At 52.8% G+C, this 21,208-nt stretch overlaps 1 protein-coding gene across 5 annotated transcripts in view; it reads left to right on the top strand.

The window, feature by feature from the left end:
- Window positions 1-21,208, top strand: part of PXN (paxillin) — a 47,786-nt gene that overhangs the window by 12,719 nt on the left and 13,859 nt on the right. For 2 of the 5 annotated variants that reach the window (XM_064578489.1, XM_064578488.1), the window contains exons 1-2: window positions 15,286-15,364; window positions 20,195-20,287. The exons of 1 other annotated variant lie outside the window; for it this stretch is intronic. In XM_064578489.1, the coding sequence (XP_064434559.1) occupies window positions 15,301-15,364; window positions 20,195-20,287 (157 nt within the window). In that variant the 5' untranslated portion in view covers window positions 15,286-15,300. Of the gene's footprint in view, window positions 1-15,285; window positions 15,365-20,194; window positions 20,288-21,208 lie in introns of those variants that run through there. 2 more of the 5 variants (XM_045887510.3, XM_045887512.3) reach the window with 2 other exon arrangements.

Here is a 21,208-nt window from a genome sequence, read left to right as displayed (position 1 = left end):
GGGGCTCGATCCCAGGACCCTGGGATCATGACCCGAGCCGAAGGCAGACGCTTAACGACTGAGCCACCCAGGCGCCCTACAAAAATTTTCAAAAGGCATAAGAGAGAAAATGTTTGCCCTTTCCCCAGCAGGGGTAACTAGTAATATTGTTAACAGTTTGGTGTGTATCTTTCCCAACCATTTTCTGTACATTTATAAATGCGTAAGCACCCAGATGATATACATACCCTTCACTGTGTTGTTGTTTTTTTTTTTAAATAAAGTGAAACTCATGGAATGCCTGGGTGGCTCAGTCGGTTAAGTGGCTGCCTTCGGCTCAGGTCATGATCCCAGCGTCCCGGGATCGAGTCCCACATCGGGTTCCTTGCTCAGCAGGGAGCCTGCTTCTCCCTCTGCCTGCCTCTCTCCCTGCTCGTGTTCTCTCTCTCTCTGACAAATAAATAAATAAAATCTTTAAAAAAAAAAAAAAGTGAAATTCACATAACATACAAGTGACCATTTTATTTTATTATTTTTTAAATTAAAGGTTTTATTTATATTTTGGAGAGAGAGACAGAGCACAGGTGGGGAAGGCATGGCAGAGGGAGAGGGAGAAGCAGACTCCTCACTGAGCGTGGAGCCCGATGGGGGGGCTTGACGACCCTGAGATCATGATCAAGAGTTAACCCACTGAGCCACCCAGCTGCCCCTAGAATATTTTCATCACCCCCAGAGGAGTCCCCGTACCCATTCAGCAGTCTTTCCCCCTTGCCACCTCCCCCAACTCCTGGTGATCACTAATCTGCTTTCTGTCTCTATGGATTTGCCTATTCTGGATGTTTCATATAAGTGGAATTTTATGGTATGTGGCCTTTTGTGATTGGCTTCTTTCATTCAGCATACTGTTTTTGAGGTTTATCCATGTTCTAGCATAAATCAGTACTTCATTCCTTTTTATGGCTGCATAATATTACATTGTATGTCTGTATACTGCAGTTTGTTTATTCATTTGTCAATGGATGGATGTTTGGGTGGTTTCCACATTTTGGCTGTTGTGAATAGTATTGCTGTGACCATTTGTGTTCAAGTTTTTATTTGCATACCTGTTTTCAGTTTTTTGTTGTTGTTCTTTATGTCTCTTCACTGCTTGTAAAGTTTATTTTTCTATATTGTTGTAAATGCCTAATAAAAGACTAATCATATTCATGTTTTTTTTTTTTTTGAGGGGAGAGAGAGGGAGAGAATCTTTTTTTTTTTTTTCCTGAGAGAGAGTGTGTGAGGGGGGCGGGAGGGGCAGAGGGAGAGAGAATTTTAACAGGCTTCACACCCAGGGCAGAACCCCACACAGGCTCAATCTTATGACCCTGAGATCATGACCTGAGCGGAAATCAAGAGTCAGCCGCTTAACCGACTGAGCCACCCAGGCGCCCCATTTTACTTTTAATATTTAACTGTCTTTTTCCTGATTATCAATGTTATTATACATGTTCATTGTAGAAAACTTGAAAACTGCAAGGGTGCCTGGCTGGCTCAGTCAGTAGAGCATGTGACCCTTGATCTCAGGGTTGTGAATTTGAGCCCCACGTTGGGTGTGGAGCCTACTTTAAAAAAAAAAAGGCTACAGAGATGCAAAGAAGGAAATGATGAAAACTCACAGAGATAATCCGAGAGAACCACAATTAATATTTTAGTGCATTTCTGTAAAATCTTCTCAGCGCATATATATTTACATAATTGAATAATTGCCACCATTACTATAATGTTTACCCTGTGCTAGACATTGTTCTAAGTGCCTTACTTGCATTATTTCCCCTTCATAATGACCTTACAAAGTAGGTATTCTTGTGGATGCCAGTGACGCACAGTGAAGGTAAGGGATTTGCCTGAGGGGAACTCAGCGTCCCGGGATCGGTATGTGGTGGAGCCAGGGTTGGAATCTGGAGGCTGCTTTAGCCCACTGTGTCCCATCCAGGCCCTTTGGTTAGACTTTCTTTCTTTCTTTCTTTTCTTTTTTTTTTTAAGATTTATTTATTTGAGAGAGCATGAGCAGGAGGAGCAGAGGGAGAGGGAGAGAGAATCTCAAGCAGACTCCACGCTGAGCTGGGCTCACAACCATGAGATCAGGCCCTGAGCCTAAACCAAGAGTCAGAGGCTGAGCCACCCTGCACCCTTAGACTCCATTCTGATTCCTACTCAGTGATGCCACTGAGGGCCACTAGAGAGGTAGGAGGAAAGGAGTCAGGCTGGTGTGCACGTACGTGTGCTTTCCTGCACGTGTGCGTGTGTATCCTGTATATGTGGATCACAGTGTGCTTTGGAGTGTGGTAACTGAGAAAATGATCAACCAGTTGCATGGGGGGTGGTGGTGTTGAACCCTGACCCCCATCAGATTTGTCAGGGATTGAAAGCCACTGGGGAGTGTGATGTGAACTGAAGTGCCTCCCTCCCTCTGGGGGAGGTTTGTGGACCCAGCAAAAGGAGGGGAGCCTTTCCTGCTCTATGGCCACCCCTCCACCCTTTTGCTGTGGTGAGCAAAGGCCTGGGATCTCTTGTGCTTCTCAGACCAGCACTTTGTTGGCTCTATGTCTTGGTACTTTTCAGCTCTTGGATCATTTTCTTAGGTCTTCCTCTGGCTTCCTTTTGAAGGGCTTTTTCTCAATTATTGGTCTTTCTCAGTTAAAGAATTGAAATCTCCATGCACAATTGTGGATTTGTTTCTTTTTCCTTTCAGTTCTTTTTTTTTAAATTAAGATTTTATTTATTTATTTATTTATTTATTTATTTATCAGGGACAGAGAGAGAGCTCACAAACACAAGCAGGGGGAGCGGCAGGCAGAGGGAGAAACAGGCTCTCCACTGATCAAGGACCCTGATTCGGGAGTCAATCCCAGGACCCTGGGATCATGACCTGAGCTGAAGGCAGATGTTTAACCGACTGAGCCACTGAGACGTCCCCTTTTTCCTTTCCATTCTGTCCATTTTCCCTTCATCTAGTTTGAAGGTCTGTATGCATTTAGGACTGTTACATGTTCATGATGAATTAACCTTTTATCATTATGAAATGTCCTTTTTTATCTCTGGTAGTATTCTTGCTTAGAAGTCTACCTCATCTGATAGTAACAGAACCAATCCAACTTTCTTGGTATTAGTGTGGTATATTTTCTCCATTGTTTTGTGCATAGCAAACTGGTAAGAACTGTTTATCTGTGTCTTTGTAATTAAAGTGTTTCATATAGATAGCATATATGGAATCTTGCATTTTTATCCAGTCGTACAATCTCTACTTTTTAATTGAGGTAGAGATTTAATTGATCTAATTATATGGAATTTTCTGACATTTATAGTAATTATCAACATGATTGGGTTTATTGTTTCTTTTGGGTTTTTTTGTTTTTGTTTTTGTTTGTTTTTTTTCTTGGTGGGCAGCAAAGCAAGGTTTACGAGTAATAGCAAAGTGATAGAACAAAGCTCCCAAGGAGGGAGGGGACCTGAGAGGGTTGCCCAATATGCTTGGGTTTAAATCTATCATTTTGCCATGTTTTCTATTTATACCATCTGTTTGTTTGTTTATTTATTTATTTCAAGTAAGCTCTGTGCCAGCGTGGGGCTTGAACTCACAACCCCAAGATCAAGAATCAGATGCTCTACCTGCTGAGCCATCCAGTTGCCCCTCTACCATCTGTTCTTTATTCTTCTTTTCCTGTCTTCTTTTGGATTCACTGAGTATTTGTTAGGATTCCGTTGACTCTCCACTGTTGGCTTATTTCGCCATACTTCACTGGTTTGACCTTTTTAGTGGTTGCTGTTTGGTTTACAGGTACGGCTGGTCACCGTCTACCGTCAGGTCGTGTAATACCATTTCACATACAACATAAGACCTGACAGCGGTTTAATTAATTAATTAATTAATTAATTAATTAATTTATTTATTTTTAAAGATTTTATTTATTTTTTTGACAGAGAGAGACACAGTCAGAGAGGGAACACAAGCAGGGGGAGTGGGAGAGGGAGAAGCAGGCTTCCCGCGGAGCAAGGAGCCCGATGCGGGACTCGATCCCAGGACCCCGGGATCATGACCTGAGCCGAAGGCAGACGCTTAACCGATTGAGCCACTCAGGCGCCCCCTGACAGCGGTTTATTTCCACTTCCCTTTCTTGTCCTTTGTGTTACTGTTGTCCTAAGTTTTATTTCTATATGTATTATAGAGCTCACACTATATTGTTAGGCAAATTTATTTTCTGGTTCTCTCTGTTCCTTTATAAACAGGGCCTTTTAAAACTGAAGGAAATTAATAAAAAATGTTTGCAAAACATTTCTTTTTTTCCCTCCCTCTCCCTTTTCAAAAACTTGTCTTTCTCTGGCTAGTTTTCCCTGCCCGTGGAGCTTCCCTCAGCATCGCTGTCTTCTGGGTATGCTTTGTGGTTCAGCTCCTCTGTGGCTCGGTCATGATAATCAATGATGCTATCAGCCACTCCAGGCTCCAGAGCCCGTGGCTGGTGTTGCTAACACGTTCCAGTGGCACCGTTTCAGAAAACCTCACATTCCAGCTTATGTCTCCTGCCTCCCCTGCCCCATGGGGAGAGGTGTGACAAGATGAGATCTGCGGGGCGCTAGGGCTGCCATTCTCCCTTTTCTTTCTTGCCCTGTCGCTTGCTAATGAATGCCCCTCCTCCTCTTCCTCCAGCACCAAGTGAAAGTGCCACCTAGTCCCAGGGCCTGGCTCTGCCTGGGTTATGCAGACTCCCTCTGGGTGCCTTCTTCCTGGGAGCAGCTCACATCACCGACTCGACCCCCCCCCCCCCCCACCATGGAAGAAGCTAGACAGGCATACAGTGAGTTTAAATCTTGGGTTATGCAGACTCCCTCTGGGTGCCTCCCTCCTGGGAGCAGATCACATCACCGACTCGAACCCCCCCCCCCCCCCCCCCCCCCGCCACGGAAGAAGCTAGACAGGCATACAGTGAGTTTAAATCTTAAGTACCCACAAAGGGCTGCTCTGCTCCGGCCACAAAATCTTGTGGCGTGTTCCTTTTTCTTTTTTTTTTAAGGGTGAGCGTGGTGCTGTTTGGGGAGGTGGTGGTAACTAGATCACTGTAGAGGGAAATTTCCTGGGTGAGAAGAATAGAGCGGCTTGGGCCCTGTGCGCATGTGTCGCTTACCCTTCCCATGCTTTGTGTGTAGTGAGTGCTCACTGGGGCCTGGAAGGAGCACAGACTGAAGTGGTGGGGCAGGTCTCTGCCGGGCATGGGCTTGGCAGGGTCATTCATTCGTTTAGCACTTGTCCGCAGAGCACCCGTTATGTCCTAGGCTCTGCTCAATGCGAGGAGGTGAAGATGGGTAAAGACACAGTTCTTGTCCTCATTGAGCTCTCACAGGCTGGTGGGACATGGACACTCAGGCAGATGGTTCTTACCAGTTGGAGGATACATGCTCTCATAGGGGAAGTGCATGGTGCTTTGGGAAATCAAAGGAGAGGGGCCTTGAACCCTGTGCAGGGAATGTGGTTGGGGAGGGCTTTTGGAGGAAATGGTACCCTAAGCTCACTCTTTGTTGTGTGTTTATTTTAATTGGAATGCTGACATTTATAAAAGGCCCAAACCTTCATCTTTTAAATAGATACCATTCCATAATAAGATTTGGGAATTTCTTACAGAAGAGGGCCCCATCATAAAAACCACACATCCCTTTTTTTTAGGTAGGCAAAGCAGATCTTTTTTATCCTCATGTTGTAGGAGAGGAAACTGAAGTGTGATGAGTCTCAAGGGATATGAAAGGATTGAGCATGGTAAAGAAGATAGGAGGGTGGTCTAGGTTCAGGGAACAGCGCGTGCAGAGGGCTGGAGGGAGGAGGCTTTTGTGTGTGTGTGCTAAGTTTGTTGGCTATGATTTGGCACCCTGTGCCCTCCCTCCCAGTTGATCTTACAAACTAATCAGTCTGAGCTGCAAGGCCCAGGACAGTCACTAGCCTTTGCTTCCTCAGTGGGATGATCTTTTGGGGTGGCTTTGGTATGACGGCTGAGGTGGGGCCATCTCTGGGGCTTCTTTTATCCTCAGGGCAGATGTTGAGCTCTTTCTGTGCTGGGGCCCTGGGCCAGTTTGGACGGGCATTTCCCCTAGAGTTTGGGGCCTGAGATTTCATCCTGGGCTCACTGGCCCCAGTGGTGAGCCCACGTGCTCACATGGCAGGAAGGACCTGGTTCCAATGATAACGCTCTTAGCCTGGTCCCTCTTCCGGAGGGAGGCTGTTGGGGGATGGAGCTACCTTTGTATTTGGATTTCAGGGCAGACTTCACCAAAAGAGTGGGCCAAGGAAGGGAGCCCATAGTATTCCTGGGCACTCTGAGGACCCCCAGAGCAGACTGCCTGTAGTTTACAGCTCCCGCGAGGCCCGGCGGGGAGAACTCCTTGATTTCAAAGGAAGAGCAAACTGGAGAGGCCATACTGTATCATTTCCTAAATAGCTACCTTCTGGGCCCCTATGAGACTCATAGGTGACGTGGCCAAGGGAAAAGTAAGTCCCTCGGGCCTGGCTCTGTGGCCCTGTGTCCTGCCTGTCTTCGATTGCTGACCCTTCCCTGCTCCTTCCTGACCTCGCCCTGCTCCTTCTCCTGACCTGCAGTCTCATCTGTTGGATGTTCCAGCCTCCCACAGGAAACAAATGTGGGATGCCTCTGTTCCTCCCTCTTTCTCAGCCACTCCATTGCCAGGTCTCGTTGATTTTACCTAGTTTTATCTAGAGCATTGCTCCAGTTGAGCCCCCCTCCCTCCCTTCTCTGCTACACATGCTGTCTGAGTGATCCAGAATGCAAGCCTGGTCCTGCCTTCCCTGTTCCCTGCCCATAGTCTTGCGTGGCTTGCCCTTCTAAGTCCAGATTCCACAACAGGCCCTGGGTCCTTGACTCCTCTTCCACCAAGCTGAGACTTGTACTCTGAGCTCCAGCCCCCTCTGTCTGCCAGGCTGTTTCTCACCTCTGCCTCTGCTCCTCCATCTGCCGGAAAGCCCCTCCTTCCTTCTCCCCCTGCTTGGATTATGATGGTCTCCCACCAGTTAGTGCTTCCCAGGGATAGACACCGTATCTTTGTCTCTCTAGTGCTCAGCATGGCACCTGTGCATAGTACTTGTTCGTGGACATTATTGGGGCCACCACTGGTAAAGATGAGGGATGGAGGAACTGGAGGAGGCAGGTGGGACTGGTATGCAGAGCTCACCCATTTTCAAGGTTAACCTTGGATACCCAAGTGGGGCTTCCCCTGCCTGTTTCGTGCCTTCTGACTGGTGGCATCTTTGCTGGAGAGGAGTGCGTGTGCTGCCTGGGTCAGGGCCCAGCAAGGCTCCTTCCGGAATCTGTACCTGGGATTGAGGTGGAGCTGAGGCTGCTTCAGCCCTGGCAGTCAGACTTGCCTTCCAAGGACCTGACAGTGAGTTGAAGGCATAGAGCGGCCACTCACTGGTATCACCTCAGTGGTATCACCTTTGTGGATTCCCGACCCCTTTGGACCATGACTATTATGAGCTGTCTCCCAAGAGTAATGCTGTGGGGACGCGCACAAGACGTTTTGTGTGTTATTTCAGGTGGTCTGCACATCCCTTGGAGGGTTATCCGTGGGCGTCAGGTTCAGAGGGAGCAAGGTTAAGCTCCTTTGCTGTGGGGGCTCTCTGCCTCTGTCACCCTGGAAGGGGGAACGAGGAGTCCCTTTGCCCCATAAGTGGGGTGCTGAAATGAGTCAGCAGGAGGAGGGGGGATGCGGGGCCAGGTGCAGGCCACACCGAGCAGGCAAGCACTTGTCATGCCTGACACTCAGGGTGCCTGGAGCAAGTCCAGGGCGGGCTTGTGTCGGTGCTTTTCCAAAGGCTGAGCTCTCTGGCTGAGTTAGAAGTTAGAGCCCTTAGATGGGCATGTGTAGCAGGGACTACCCCGGCCCGTCTCGGGCCTCCTTCCTCGGAGCTTGGATTGTGGGAGCAGATGGCACCGTGGGGCCGGAAGTTCGGACTTTGGACTGGACTCCCGGGAGGACCAGCAGTGAGTACCCTTCCTGCTGTTGGCTTTGTGCACTGAGCTCCCCATGCCCTGAGCACAGGGCACTCCAGGTGCTCCCACTTGGCAAGTCCTTGAACTCGGGGATGGCTCTGTAGCCAGGGAGAGAGATCACTGTTTTGGTTGGGTCCTGCACAAGCCTGTCAGCTTTTTAGCCAAGATCTCCTTGTTGGTAGAGACCAGTGATCGGTCCTGGTGTATTAACAACTGGATCTGGGGGCACTGTGTGGTGGAGTTGGGCTGCCCGCCTGACACCTTTCAGAGCACCTTCTCTGCGATTGCTCATGGCTTGTAGCGCTGGGTGCTATCTCTCACCTGCTCAGGTGGGGCAGTCAGGGATGTCAGCTTTATGGGTGGGACAGCCACTCGGCCCCCATCTGTCATCTGCTGTGACCTGGTGAGGTAGGCACAAAGGATATGTACTGACTGTGTGCTTGTGATATGCCAGATAGGCTTTCTATTCATTATCTAAGTTCTTCCTCCAAATGACTTGAGTGAGGCTTGGGGATTCCACATCCGCATGATGTAAGGGGCTGTGGTTACGCCGGTCCTATAGATAAGGGAACTGGGCTCAAAGAGGTGCCGGGCTAGCAAGGGGCAGAGCTGGGACTTGAACTGAAGTTGTTCAGCTGCAAAACCCACACTACGTTGTGTTGCAAACTCACATACCTGCTGAGGCCAGGTAGGTGCTGTGTGTGGATGAAGTGGGCCAAAGGAGAAAGCTAGATTTCATGCTGCAGCCAATGGTGACCCTGCAGGAGAGTAGACCGGTATTGCTAGCTCTTCTGACTCGCTCCCAGAAAGCCAGAAATCCTGGCTTTCAAGTGAAATCTCTGGATTTCTTAAGACAAACTTGGATTTCTTAAAAAGCATAACCACATTCATCGGCGAGTGGGGTGCAGCCTGCAGGCCCCGGGCTGGTGGCCTTCGCTGTATTCTCTGTTGTCTCCCTGAGCCCCCCTTCCCCCTCATCCTGGAAGGAGAAGAATCAGAGTTCATTGCTGAAAGAGATCTTGGAAGATTGATCTGGGCCAACCCTTAGCCCTTTATGATGCCTATTTCACCAGGAAGATAGGGAGGTCTGGAGAGGTAAGGAACTGTGAAATCTGGCTCCCGGCTCAGCAGGGAGTCTGCTTCTCCCTCAGACCCTCTCCCCTCTCATGCTCTCTCTCTCATGCTCTCTCTCAAAAAAAAAAATAAAATCTTTAAAAAAAGGAACTGAGGGGCGCCTGGGTGGCTCAGTCGTTAAGCGTCTGCCTTCAGCTCAGGTCATGGTCCCAGGGTCCTGGGATCGAGCCCCGTGTCGGGCTCCCTGCTCCGCAGGAAGCCTGCTTCTCCCTCTCCCACTCTCCCTGCTTGTGTTCCCTCTCTCGCTGTGTCTCTCTCTGTCAAATAAATAAAATCTTTAAAAAAAAAAAAAAAAAAAAAAGATTTGTCCCTGTCACGTGGAAGCTGGAGTTACTGTTCATAGTCCGTGAGATTTGACATCTCTCATCTCTCTTCGTACCTCAACTTGGTTTGGAGTAAGAACGTGGAATGGGGCCAGGCACCCCCTTTGTTTGCAGGCAACCCCAACCCCAACCAAGGGACAGCGCCCATGGAGGAAGACACTGCAGTCTGGGGCACAACAGGGCGGGGTGGGTGGGGACCGAGGCTTCCACTTTTGGAAAGGAGAAACAGTGGTGTGAGAGAGGGCAGTGCGAGGGTGGTGTTTGATCACTCGCTGACTTGCTCGGTGACCAGTTCCTTTCTGGTTACCGAGGTAGACAGGAGGAAGGGCAGCAGCCTTCACTGGCAGGCTTGTTCAGGTCAGAGGGTGTCAGGTCAACCATGAGGCTCCCTGGTTCCCCAGACATTTGTTCGGGAACAGAAGCGCAGGATTTCTTGCCAGGTCCATCCTCGGGAAGTTTAGACCAAGGGCGTCTGGGGCAGCTGTACCCCCTGGTGCACGGCACACTGCCAGGCGCAGGGCAGGTACTGCGAGTAAAGAACGGCGGGGCTCGATGCTCCTGGGTCATGCTGGCCTGCCCCCTGCCCCAGGTGGGCCTTCCCTGTGGCCCCTCAGAGTGAGCAAGCATTCCCTGCCAACACTGTAGAGCCTGGCGTCCAGGGGAGCGAATGATAAAAATGGTCTACCTGAACAGTCCCCCAAATCTTCCCTTCAGACCGTTGTTTCTATTAGAAGACATTCCCTATGGTTCACATCCAGCTTCCAAGCAAACTTTTGGAATATAATGTGTATGTACACTGGAGACTTCCTGTGTGATGTTTTGGGCATTATGGCCGCCGGGCACTGCAGTTCCCATCTGCCCTGGCTCTGCTGGGTTGGATTCCCAGGGCTTCAGAGTGTCTCCTGCAATAAAATCCAAATCAGCACTGGGGTGGATACTTTCCCCTCGTCCGCATCAGTGTCCTGGTGTAACCAGCTGGGCCTGGTGGAGGGAGGCCAGCCATGCCAAGTCAAGCTGGAGCCGTGGGACCCTTTGCTGCATGAGCCCCGGGGCACAGAGTCTTGGTGTTCACTTGGTCGTTGTCTCAGCTCTGGGGTTGGTGGGCTTCTTGCAGGCAGACTACAGGGTCTTACTTTGGTTCTGTTCCCACCCTGTCCTACTCTGCACCCTCATGTCCTTACATGTGAGCTCTGCCAGCGAGGCTGACAGCCCAGACGTCTCCCTGAATGCTTTTTGCTTCTGGCAAGTCCATCTTTCCTGCCTTCTTTTCTATTGTGGTTTCCCAGTGTGACTCTGGTTAGCCAAAGCCAGGAGGACTGTGGCCTGCATCTGCTCCCTCCCTGTCCAGGACGAGGCTGATTTCCTAATGTGGAGAGTTGGCAGGGATCTGGGCTTCCAGAGAAGTTCGTCTTGCCCTCCTCAGGATAATGGCTGGAGGCATCCTTCCTTTGAAGATCATTGACACCATCCCACCAAGCCACCTGCAAGTGTGGGGAGCTCTGGAGGGGCTAAGATAGGACTTAGGGCTTCTGTGGGTGTGATGGGCTCTCCCTCTTACTTAGGACGTGCCAACCATCAGTTGTGACACCAGCTGCCAAATGGCCTCTGGAGAGCTTTGTCTTGCCCAGAATGAAGCAGACGGCTTCCAGAATTTGTGAGACCAAGAGGCTGATCCCTCTAGGGAAGTGAAAGTGTCATTGGGGGTCAACTGGGGAACATGGGGGCGGCTGGCCCAGTCTCTCTCTCTCCCATCTGCCCCTTCTCAGAGCTCTTGACCATCTCAGAGAGTGGTTCCAACTTTTATTTCCACCAGGACATACCCTACAGGTGACACTTAGGACAGATGAGGATCACATGCTGCCCATCCTTCTTTCTGAGGGTGTGCCTGGGACTCTCTGCACTTCCCAGCAGAGCGAGGGGCGCCTGGGTGGCTCAGTCGGTTAAGCAGCTGCTTTTGGCTCAGATCATGATCTTGGGGTCCTGGGATCGAGCACTGCATCTGGCTCCCTGCTTAGCGGGGAGCCTGCTTCTCCCTCTCCCTCTGCGTTTCCCCTGCTTGTGCTCTCTTGCTCTCTCTGTCAAATAAATAAGTAAAATCTTAAAAAAAAAAAAAAAGAAAGCAGATTGAACACATGTGGGTGGGACTGACAGTCATGGAGTAGTCTTGAACCCACTTGAGTTTATTTTCTAAAATTAAAAGCAAATCAGTTGCAAATGTCAGTAGTTTATGAGGGTTAGCCGAGGAGGGCTGGTGGCACCCCTCACAGCTAAGAGCCAGCGTGAGAACCGGTGTGAGGCCAGCTCCTGACTTGGGCTTGTGTTTCCCCCGGGGTGCTAGTGCACTCCACACCCTCTTGCCCCCAGTGGGAGGTGGGAAGAACATTTACAGAGGATGGACGGATGGATGGGATGGATGGATGGAAGCCAGGGCCAGCCACTTTTTTGCTGGGAAGAGTTAAATGCCTGGGTGAGACGTGGGGCTATCTATTAAAGGAAGACCTAGGGGTGCCTGGGTGGCTCAGTCGATTAGGCGCCTGACTCTAGGTTTCGGCTCAGGTCGAGATCTCTGGGTCATGGGATTGGGCCCCGTATGGGGCTCTGCGCTCAGTGCGGAGTCTGCTTGAGATTCTCTCTCTCTCCCTTTGCCCCTCCCCCCACTTGCACGCACACTCTTTCCCTTTATTTCAAATAAATCTTTTTTAAAAAGTTTTTTAAATGTATTTATTAGAGAGAAAAAATGAGTTGGGGGGGCAGAGGGAGAAGCAGGCTCTCCGCTGAGCAGGGAGACCAACATGGGGCTCGATCCCAGGACCCCGGGATCATGACCCGAACCAAAGGCAGACGCTTCACTGACAGAGCCACCCAGGCGCACCTCAAAAAAATAAAATCTTAAAGGAAGACCTAGGTTGACTCTGGGTTGCAGAGTGTAGGCCAGTTGTCTGTCTGTGCCTCAGTTGGCTGTTCAGCGAGTTCAGTGGAGCCCTGATGATTCTCGTGCTGCCTTTGCCTGTTTCTGGTGGGGGCTGAGGAGCCACTGATCTGTCTGTGCCCTCCAGACAGATGGCCCAGGGCCCTCCCTCTCATCCAGGTAAGAAGGCAGCCTGGCAGAGAGGTCAGAGATCAGTGCTCGGGCCAGCCCCGTCTTGTGTCATGCCACTCAGATCTGGCAGTGCTCGGTGCGGCCCGGGAGGGAAACACTCAGGCGGGTCAGCCCAGCAGCGCGTTAGCCTGGACTGCGGCCCTCCCGCCTTCTCTGAGTTCTTGAGCTCTGAGGGCCACCACCAGGGGCTCAGCAGTGGCTCAGGACCCTGCCTGAGACGGGGTGGGGGTGGGGGGACCAAGAGCAAGGGGCTCATGAGGAGGCAGCGGTGGGGCAGCACCCCGTGGCCAGCCTTTTTGGATTGCAAGAGGGGCTCCGGAGACTGCTTTGGACACAGGACGGTGGCAACAGGCAGAACAAGGGATGGCTACGGGAAGCAATCGCTCCTCTCCTGGTGGGGTGTCATGGAAAGAACGAGGATGAGCTTCTGGAGTCAGGCCGAGCTGCCCTCACGGGGACTCCGCTTGCCTGTAGAGTACGCTCACTGGACATCTCTGAGCCTCTTTGTCCTTATCTGTAAGATGGGGCGGTGAGGCCCGTAAGGATTACTCCTCTCCCCCTCCCCCTGTCTGAGCTTCTTCCTGTCCCTGTGGCCCTGTCTTTGGGTCCCTTTGTGGCACTCTGCTGGGTTTGGAGCCTCGGTGGCCTGAGCAGAGGCTGCTCTGTCCTGGGCTCGCTCCTCTGGGAGTTCAGAGGCTGAGAGCTTCTGTGGAGCTTGGGCAGCTCCTTCTGTTGTCGCTATTCCAGGTTCAAAGCCACAGGGCTGTCAGACAGCTGTGACTTCCCGGCAGGCAGTAGAACTGGCCTGCCTGCCGTTGCGGGGTTGGGGGGGAGGTGCTGGAGCCCTGCAGCTTCTCTCTTGCCTCTGTCCTTGCTAGGGAGTGAGTTGGAGGCTTCTGGGCTCAGCTGATGTACTCTGAGGAGGACTTGGACTGAACCCCAGGCACTGAGGGGTGAGGTCAGTGGTTTGCTCAGCAAGGAGGCCTGAGTTAGGGACGGGCCTGTCATAGCTCCCAAGATTCTGGCCGCTGTCCCTGGCTCCACCTCCGCCCCTCCCATCCTTAAGGGAGATGAAAACCAGTGATGTGGGTTTATCTACCGAGTGTCTCCTCTGTGTCACAGTGGGAGGGCCCAGGAGGTCCTCCCCAGCCACCATGGTGGCTTTTGCATGCTTTTGTCACTGATTCCTCACCGTGTGTTCTCTGAGTTACGGAGTAGCTGAAGCCCAGAATGATCTAGCTAAATTGCCCACCCAGGCTGGTGAGTGGTGGAGCTCCAACCTATCTGCCTCACTAGTCTACTGGGGGGTTGGGGGGGCTTCTCTCCCCTCTGCCACACTGCCCGGTGGGTGGGATGCCAGGGGTGTACAGAGAGCTATGTGACTGTCCCCACTCCCAGTGCCACTAGAGCAGCCAAATTTGTGGTATGGACAGGGGTGGCTTTGTGGTCCTGCTTAAAATTGTTCACCAAAGTCCCCAAGTGCATGTGCAAAGAGTCTCTTTGAAGCCTTACTTTTTATCTTACAATTCATTTGCCTTTCACCTTTGGCTTCATAAGGTAGCTTTGCTTGTTTTAGGGCAGTGGTTTAAATTTCTTTCTCCTGAGTAAATTTGATCCTCAGAATATATTTATCCTGAGGTGGTTCCTGTGCCCCTTGGCCTCCATGTGTCCCCTGGGGGTACGGATAGCCCGATAGAAGATGCGGGGGAGGCATGTTTAGTATCGTGAATATTGGCACACAGCTGGGGAAAGGGAAGAGGGGGCCCAGTTTGTCTAGAGAGGCAGGTTCCAGTGAGTATGCTCCAGGAGGAGGTGAAAGCTCGTTTGGGGCCAACCCCGGGGCTTCTGATTTTATCCTCCAGGCAGAGAGGGCCATCCGTGTCTGAGCATTATGACTCCCCCCTTGCCTGGCACACATCCACTCACTGTAGGAGAGGCTCATGAGGGTATTTGTGCTGTGGATCTAGCGAAAGGGAAGGGAGTTTCTGCCCCAGGAACATAGGGTGTGTGGTCTAGTGGGCAAGGTGACACACACGAAAAAGGGAGTTCCCAGAATTTCATACCGCTGGTGTCTGCTGAAAAGGTCAGAGTTGGGGAACCTGGGCAGGGGCTGCAGGTAAGGCTGAGAAGGGGCTGAGCCTGGATTTGGATACTGGTCTCAGCTGTCGATGAAAAGAAAGGAAGCCAGTAATGAGAGAAGCACCCGGAAGGGAAGAATTAATGCGCCAGTGAAGTGTGGGAGCCAGGGAGGGCCGCAGCTCTTAGGGTTGCTGTCAGAAAACCCGAAAGGCAGGAGGGAGAGAGCTGAATTCGGGACATGGCCCAATTGCCCGAGATCAGGAAGCACTGGCCCGTTCTGTGGCCACCTCGGGCTGTGTTCATTGATCAGAACTTGACTGGCAACGAGTGGGTAACTATGGCTGTCAAATGCACAAACATTGCAAAAACCGTGGCTCATCCCTGCAACAGGCAAACTTTTGAACTTTCTGTTCGGGTCTCTGTAGGGCAGATGACTCATTCTGAGCCCCTCCTAACCTCTGGTGGTGATTAGCGGGGCTGAGAGGCCCAAGGAGCCGCCCTGCCCTGCAACGGAAACCGACTGACTGGCCTCTGAGAGCCTGATTGCAGGAGTGGATTGGAGTGGGTGTGGAAGAGCTAAGAAAATTTCCAGCACCTGAGCCTCTTGGGTTTGAGGCTCTTTTTGTATGTAAATCGGCGTTAAAGGAACTGTAGTATGGGCCTGGAGTTGGGCCCTAGCTTGACCTTAAAAAGCGCAGTCTTCTGGATGACCCGAAGAGGTGAATGAAATCTGACCAATGGAATGCTTCCACGGTGATTCTGGGACCGCTGGGGGAGGGCGGGGCCTCCTGATTCCGGACGGAGGGATGAGTTACGACAGAAAAGAGACTGCAGTCTGGCCAGCTCGTACCTGCTGCTGGGCTTGCTGGGAGGTGTGCCGGGTAAATCTGGGCGCCTCCTCCCATTTGCTACTGCCTGGGGAAGGCTCAGTAGCAGCCAGGGGCCTGATCAGTGCGGGGGGGCCCCTGTGTGGGGGCCTGGTGCAGATGGGGCCTGGTGCCCTTGGGCTTCTGCCGGGAGCTCAGGGTGACTTCTGGAATTGCCTTTCGGCCTTTATTCTCTCGAGTCTCCGGTTACCTGTGCTCTGTGACCTTGGGCACAAGCCAGGCACCCAATAAAGGTGACCCAGCCGGCACACTCATGTTCTATCAGTCCCGCAAGGAAGGGCTCCTCGGCAGACAGGAAACCACCCTCCTCTGGCATGTGGGAAGCCCAGGGTAGAAGTGCCTTACCCTAAGGGCCACCTCCCAGCTTTCCCGGCAGCAGATTGGAAGACTCTGGCCTGTCCCCCTGGTTTCCCGTGTGTCACCCCCGGCCCACACTTCCTCTAGAGCTGAGACAGTAAAATGGCAGTTCCTGTTGAGTGAGGCATGAGTCAGCGAAGGAGAATGGTGGCTAAGTCTTCATAACCTCCAGGCACGGCTATGAAATATTTAAATGACACTAAGTATTGATTGTTTCTCATCCATCCCCTTAGGGAGAGCAGTTCCTGTCTGGGATTCAGATAATGGCAATTCCTTGGATTTAGACAAACTCCAAAGAGCTCGGAGATGCTATATAAGTCTTACCTGAAGTTGTGTTTTCTCCTCCCTAGAGCTTGCTCCCAAGGAATTGGGTTCTGCCCATTTTACAGACAGAGAAGAGAGGATGACCCATGTGGGTGGTTCGACGTGCTGCCAGGCACTGGGCCTGAAACCCTTGCATCCTGGCTCCTACTCTGCATTGGCTTTTCTCTGCTCACTGCTCTCTCCCCATCTTCCTCTTCCTCCTCACAGCCTGCATCATTCCCGCTTCTGGGGAGAGGCATCAAGCAATATAGACAAGGCCCTTGCTCTCCAGGACTTAATTCTTGGAGAGGAGACAGTGGACAAGCACCCAAATTGGAAGGGAAGGCCCCTCCAGGAGATTGACCTCCTAGTCAGTGTCCAGACCCTGGGTCCCTGGGCCCAGTGGGGGCAGAGCGGGTTGGGCCTAATTGTGGCTTGCCCCTTACTGGTCACAGATCTGCTTTTCCTCCGAGGACAGTTATCAGGATAAATATACCCAGCTCCCCATTCCTGGGGAGTTACTCACCAAGTAAAAGTACCCCGCTGTGGATTAGATTACCTCTGCTCTGACTGCTCATGTGCTCAGGGCTGGGGGGAAGGGGGACCCACCTTCTTATCCTGCTTCCTTACTAATCTGGAAGAGTCTCAGCAAAGGGGCTGAGATGAGACCATCTCTGAGCTGCTGGTTTACATAGCTCCTTCCTTAGGAAGGGCCAAGCCTGCTCACTGCAGGCAGCTTCTTCTCTGACACTTGAGGCCCAGAGCAGGTGGTCAGCAGGGGGAGGGGGGAGACTGAAATTTCCCTTGCCCCGAGTTCTGAACCCAGCAGGGTAGACAGGCCTGAGACGGGGCCTCTCTAGGACTTGTGGGAAAGGGACTTGCTGAGCCGCTGCTGTCTCTCAGAGTCCAATCTCATACTAAATGGCAGGGGTGGACAGCTGGCTGTGGACTGTGGGGAAGGACCTTGTGCTGTGGCAGCCCCTTGCCTCCTGTGCTGGAGCTTTCGGGGTGGTGCTCGCTGCTCCTTCCTTCCGCTTGTCAGCTCCTAAGGAAACTGTGTCAGGCCCTGCCCTGGGGTGATGAAAGCTGAGTTAAGGCCCGCGGAAAGAAGGTTGGGGGAGTGGAGTCTTGAAAAGATTGAGTTCTAAGGGCGGGCTCTCCTGGGTCAAGCCTCAAGAATACAAGGCATTTTGAGGTGGGCTCTTACTGAAGGCTAAAGGACCCTTCCTCTTCTAGTTCAGCGCTGCGCTGCTGGTGGAGGAGTGGGAGTGTACCTGCCCCGTCCGTGGAGACCTGGTGCGGAACCTTCTCCAGGGTGGCTTCCTTTTCCCCAGGGTGGCTTCCTTTTCCCCAGCGTGGTGCCCCTAACTGCTCATCCTTTGCCTCAGGACTGGGATAGGTAGGGGAGGCGCCTTCTCTTCCCTTCCAGCGCTCACCATCTCTCTGGGAGCCAGCTCCTCTCAGGTTAGCAAGTTACTGAGAGTGTGCTCTCTTCCAGGGACAGTGCTAAGCAAGCACTGTGTATCCATTTTTTCATGATATTCCTTGCTCCTGTGAGTAAAATGGTGGAATTCCCATCAGACAGACAAGGAACTGGGGCACAAGAACCGTTAAGCAGCCCAGCTGAGCAGCTTGGCCGCCGAGCAGCTTGTTCACTGAGCAGAATCTGTGTGACTCAGAATCCCCCTGTGCGCGTTCTAACATCTAGTGTTTTTAGAGCCTGGGAGGAGAGAATGGAGTAGTCCTGGGTCCTCCCTCCCCCACTAGAGGGGTCCTGGTGGATGATAGACCTTTATCTCTTGGCATCTGCCCAACTCTGGTCTTGGCAGTCTTTTTTTTTTTTTTAAAAGATTTTATTTATTTGACAGAGAGAGACAGTGAGAGCAGGAACACAAGCAGGGGGAGTGGGAGAGGGAGAAGCAGGCCTCCCGCTGAGCAGGGAGCCCGATGTGGGACTCGATCCCGGGACCCTGGGATCATGACCTGAGCTGAAGGCAGATGCTTAACGACTGAGCCACCCAGGCGCCCTGGTCTTGGCAGTCTTTATCACACACTCAAGAATGGCCAGGGCTTGGGTAGGAGGAAGCCAGGCTTGTGAGAGTCTAACTTGTTTTTATACTTCATTGGAGGTGGACGTGGAAGGGGTTCATTGCGTCTCTTTAGCTTATTATAGGGTGTCATGTGTCAGTGGGTCAGCCTAGGTCCCCCAGAGCCACAGTCTGGGGGACATGAGGAGGGCCGCGGCTGCCCCTGTCCTGCATCCCCGGGCTGGTTTGGGAATGTGAGGGGTGCAGCTGCGGCTTGCGTCCTGGAATGCAGGCAGACCGGCCCCTCTGTCCCCTCCCTCCCTGGGCAGCCAGCCGGGGACGTCTGCGTCTTAACTCCCTCAACCCCCTCGGGGCTGCAGACCCCGAGGCTCCCGCTCCCCTTCCCGCCTGCCCACCTGCCCGCCCGCCCGCCAGGCCCGCAGGATTACGTTCGGCGGGTCGCTGGGGCCCGGGAAAGGGCCTCTTCGTCTCGGCCTGGCCGGGTGCGCCCTGCCCGCCCCGTCCGCCTGCCCCCGAGCGGCCTGCCGGTCCGAAGGCGCCCCTGATCTGAGCGGCTGCTTGGGCCCAGGCCCGGCCGCGGGGTGGCGACGGGGGCACCCGCCGGCGCTGCGTCTGTGGAGGGGCACGCGTCCCTGTGGGTCTCCGGACCCCATGGGGCTGCGTCACTCTTCGGTCATGCCTTCAAATGTTCGTGTGCCCCAGACATGGGTGGGAGGTTTGGCATCTCCTTGTGCTCCTCCCGTAGCTGCTCCGTCCCTCCAGCTCACTGAGCTTTCTCGGGATTGAAATTTCCCCAGGGAGCCCATGGCCGGGGGCTACCCGGTCTTCCCCGGCTCGAAAATTCCGTGGTTGCGCGAGTTTACCTTCGGTTACGGTGCCTGCCGCTGGGAGCCGACGGGCCAATGGCGCCCTCTGGCGGGAAGCAGCGGATGGGCCGCACGCCTTCCTCGCCGGGGCCGAGCTGGGTGTCCTTTGCCCCCAGCCTGCCATCCCCTCCCCCATCTACCTGGAGAGGAGAACCCCTCCCCCTGGCACACACACATCGGACGGTCTCACCCAAGGACTTCCACTTTCCCTCTTGTGTGGGTAGAAGTGTCAGGACATGCATCAGCTGGCCCAGAGAGGCAAAAAGCCTGCAGCATCTAGGGTGGTTTCTTCCAGAAAAGGGATGGGAAGCCCCAGGGAGAGCTTCCTTCCACAGGGTGGCTTGGGTGGTCCTGGTGGCTCTGACTTGTCCGCAAGGTTTCAGGCTTGGACCCAGAAACTTAATGGAGAAATGCTCAGGATGTTTGGAGCCTTCTTAGCCTGGAAGAAGGAGCCCCCCCACCCCGCTTCTGGTACTGCCTCTGTGTATCTGGAGCGGATCCTACAAACATTGGTAGGGGGATGGTGTTCCACCTTCTTTGGGGTCTGGGTAGAAGGACTCTGACCCCGGCCGTCGGGTATTTAGAGCTAGGTACCAGGCAGTAGGTGTAGCTGAAAACTGGAGGACCCACCCCACCCATCGAGTACTGCTTGCAAGTGGACCCCCCTGAGCACTCTTCCCTCTGCTGCCTTTGTTAACTAAAGCAGGGGAGGAGTTTGCTGAGCTTGCAAGGAGACTTTGGCCCGTAACCATTTTGCAGGCTTTGGGAACATAGTGGCCTTCTGAACCCATAGGAATCCAAAGTAGAGGCCAGAGGCCTCCTTGGCTGCCTCCTATATTCCTGGCTCCCTTACCCTGAGGCATTTGTGGGGAGCTCTGGGGAGACAGTGACACCACGTCCTGTGTAGTCACTGAGCAACGGCTAAGGGTGCAGAGAGAGAAGGAGTGCCTCATGCATGTGCTCTCTCCCACTCAGGCAGATACACGTTTGATGTGCTTTTCCCCTGGCATCCACACACGCTTCACTCTGAATGTTACTTTATTACTTCGCTTTTCTCATGAGGGTTGCCCTTGTCATGTCTTGTCCAGATTCTACCCATAGAAGATGTAGGAGTGGTGAGTACTTTGCATCCTACCCTGACCTCCTTGGAGGAAGATGTTTTTCAGAATTTCACAAAACAAGTAAGATCTGATGTTTGCAGCTTCTCATGAACTGTAGCATCTGCTATCCCATGTAGACCTCACACCAATACTGTGAGGTAGGAATTATGAACCCCAGCTTGCCAGGGCAGCTGAGGCTCAGGGAAGCGAAGGGATTGGCTGTGTGGCCGCGGAGATTAGATAGAGGAGCTAGGACTTGAACTCCTGGGACATTTTGTTTCTGTCCCCCTAGGACTGTTCCTTCTGACCAACAGATGCATCAGTGTGTAAAAGACCCCAGTGAAATTGTAAACCAGACTTCGAGTCAGGGGGAGGGGGAGGGGATTCGAGGCAGAGGGTGTCGTAGGCCCTCCCTTGAGGGTCTGATGGGATAGGTTAACCATTTGTCTTCTGTTGAGTGGAGCCTGAGAGCCCCGAGTTTAGATCCTGGCCGGGTCCCGTCAGCCCGCATTGGCAGCCTGGGCACGTGACTCTGCCTCTCTGTGCCTCACTTTTACCCTCCGCACTGGTGTTGCTGTGAGGAGGAAGGGAAGGAACACGGGGTAAAGCTCCTGGGGGGCAGTCAGGCCCGGCAGCCCCTTCTGTTACTCCCATTGGGGCTGCACGTGGTGCCTGCTCCGGGGAGCCCTGTGGGGTTTTCCAGCTGGCTCTGCCTTTGATGGAAAAGGGGAGACCCTGCCCCTGCTGAATCAGGCCCAGGGGAAGTGGGGATGCCGTGTGAAGCCAAGGCAGCAGGTGCGGCCATTCAGAGGCCACTGAGATTGGCCCTGGACACCGGTTCCTTTTCTGTCATTACCTAGGCACACTGACAGCCTCTAGTTCTGCTTTGCTAGAGACAGGAAGCCAGACTCTTCTAGAGGATCTGGAGGGGGAGGGGGCCGCAGGAACTGACTTTCCTCGGAAGTCAGGAGACCTTTTTGCCAGGCTGCTGGCCCCAGGGTC

This window comes from Mirounga angustirostris, unplaced genomic scaffold (genome assembly GCF_029215605.1).
Source record: "Mirounga angustirostris isolate CCGP_5_RB_7025 unplaced genomic scaffold, mMirAng1.0.hap1 SCAF_14, whole genome shotgun sequence".
NCBI classification, from domain to species: Eukaryota; Metazoa; Chordata; class Mammalia; order Carnivora; family Phocidae; genus Mirounga; species Mirounga angustirostris.
The sequence above is the reverse complement of the archived record's forward strand: the minus strand, read 5'-3'. Positions and strand labels throughout refer to the sequence as shown.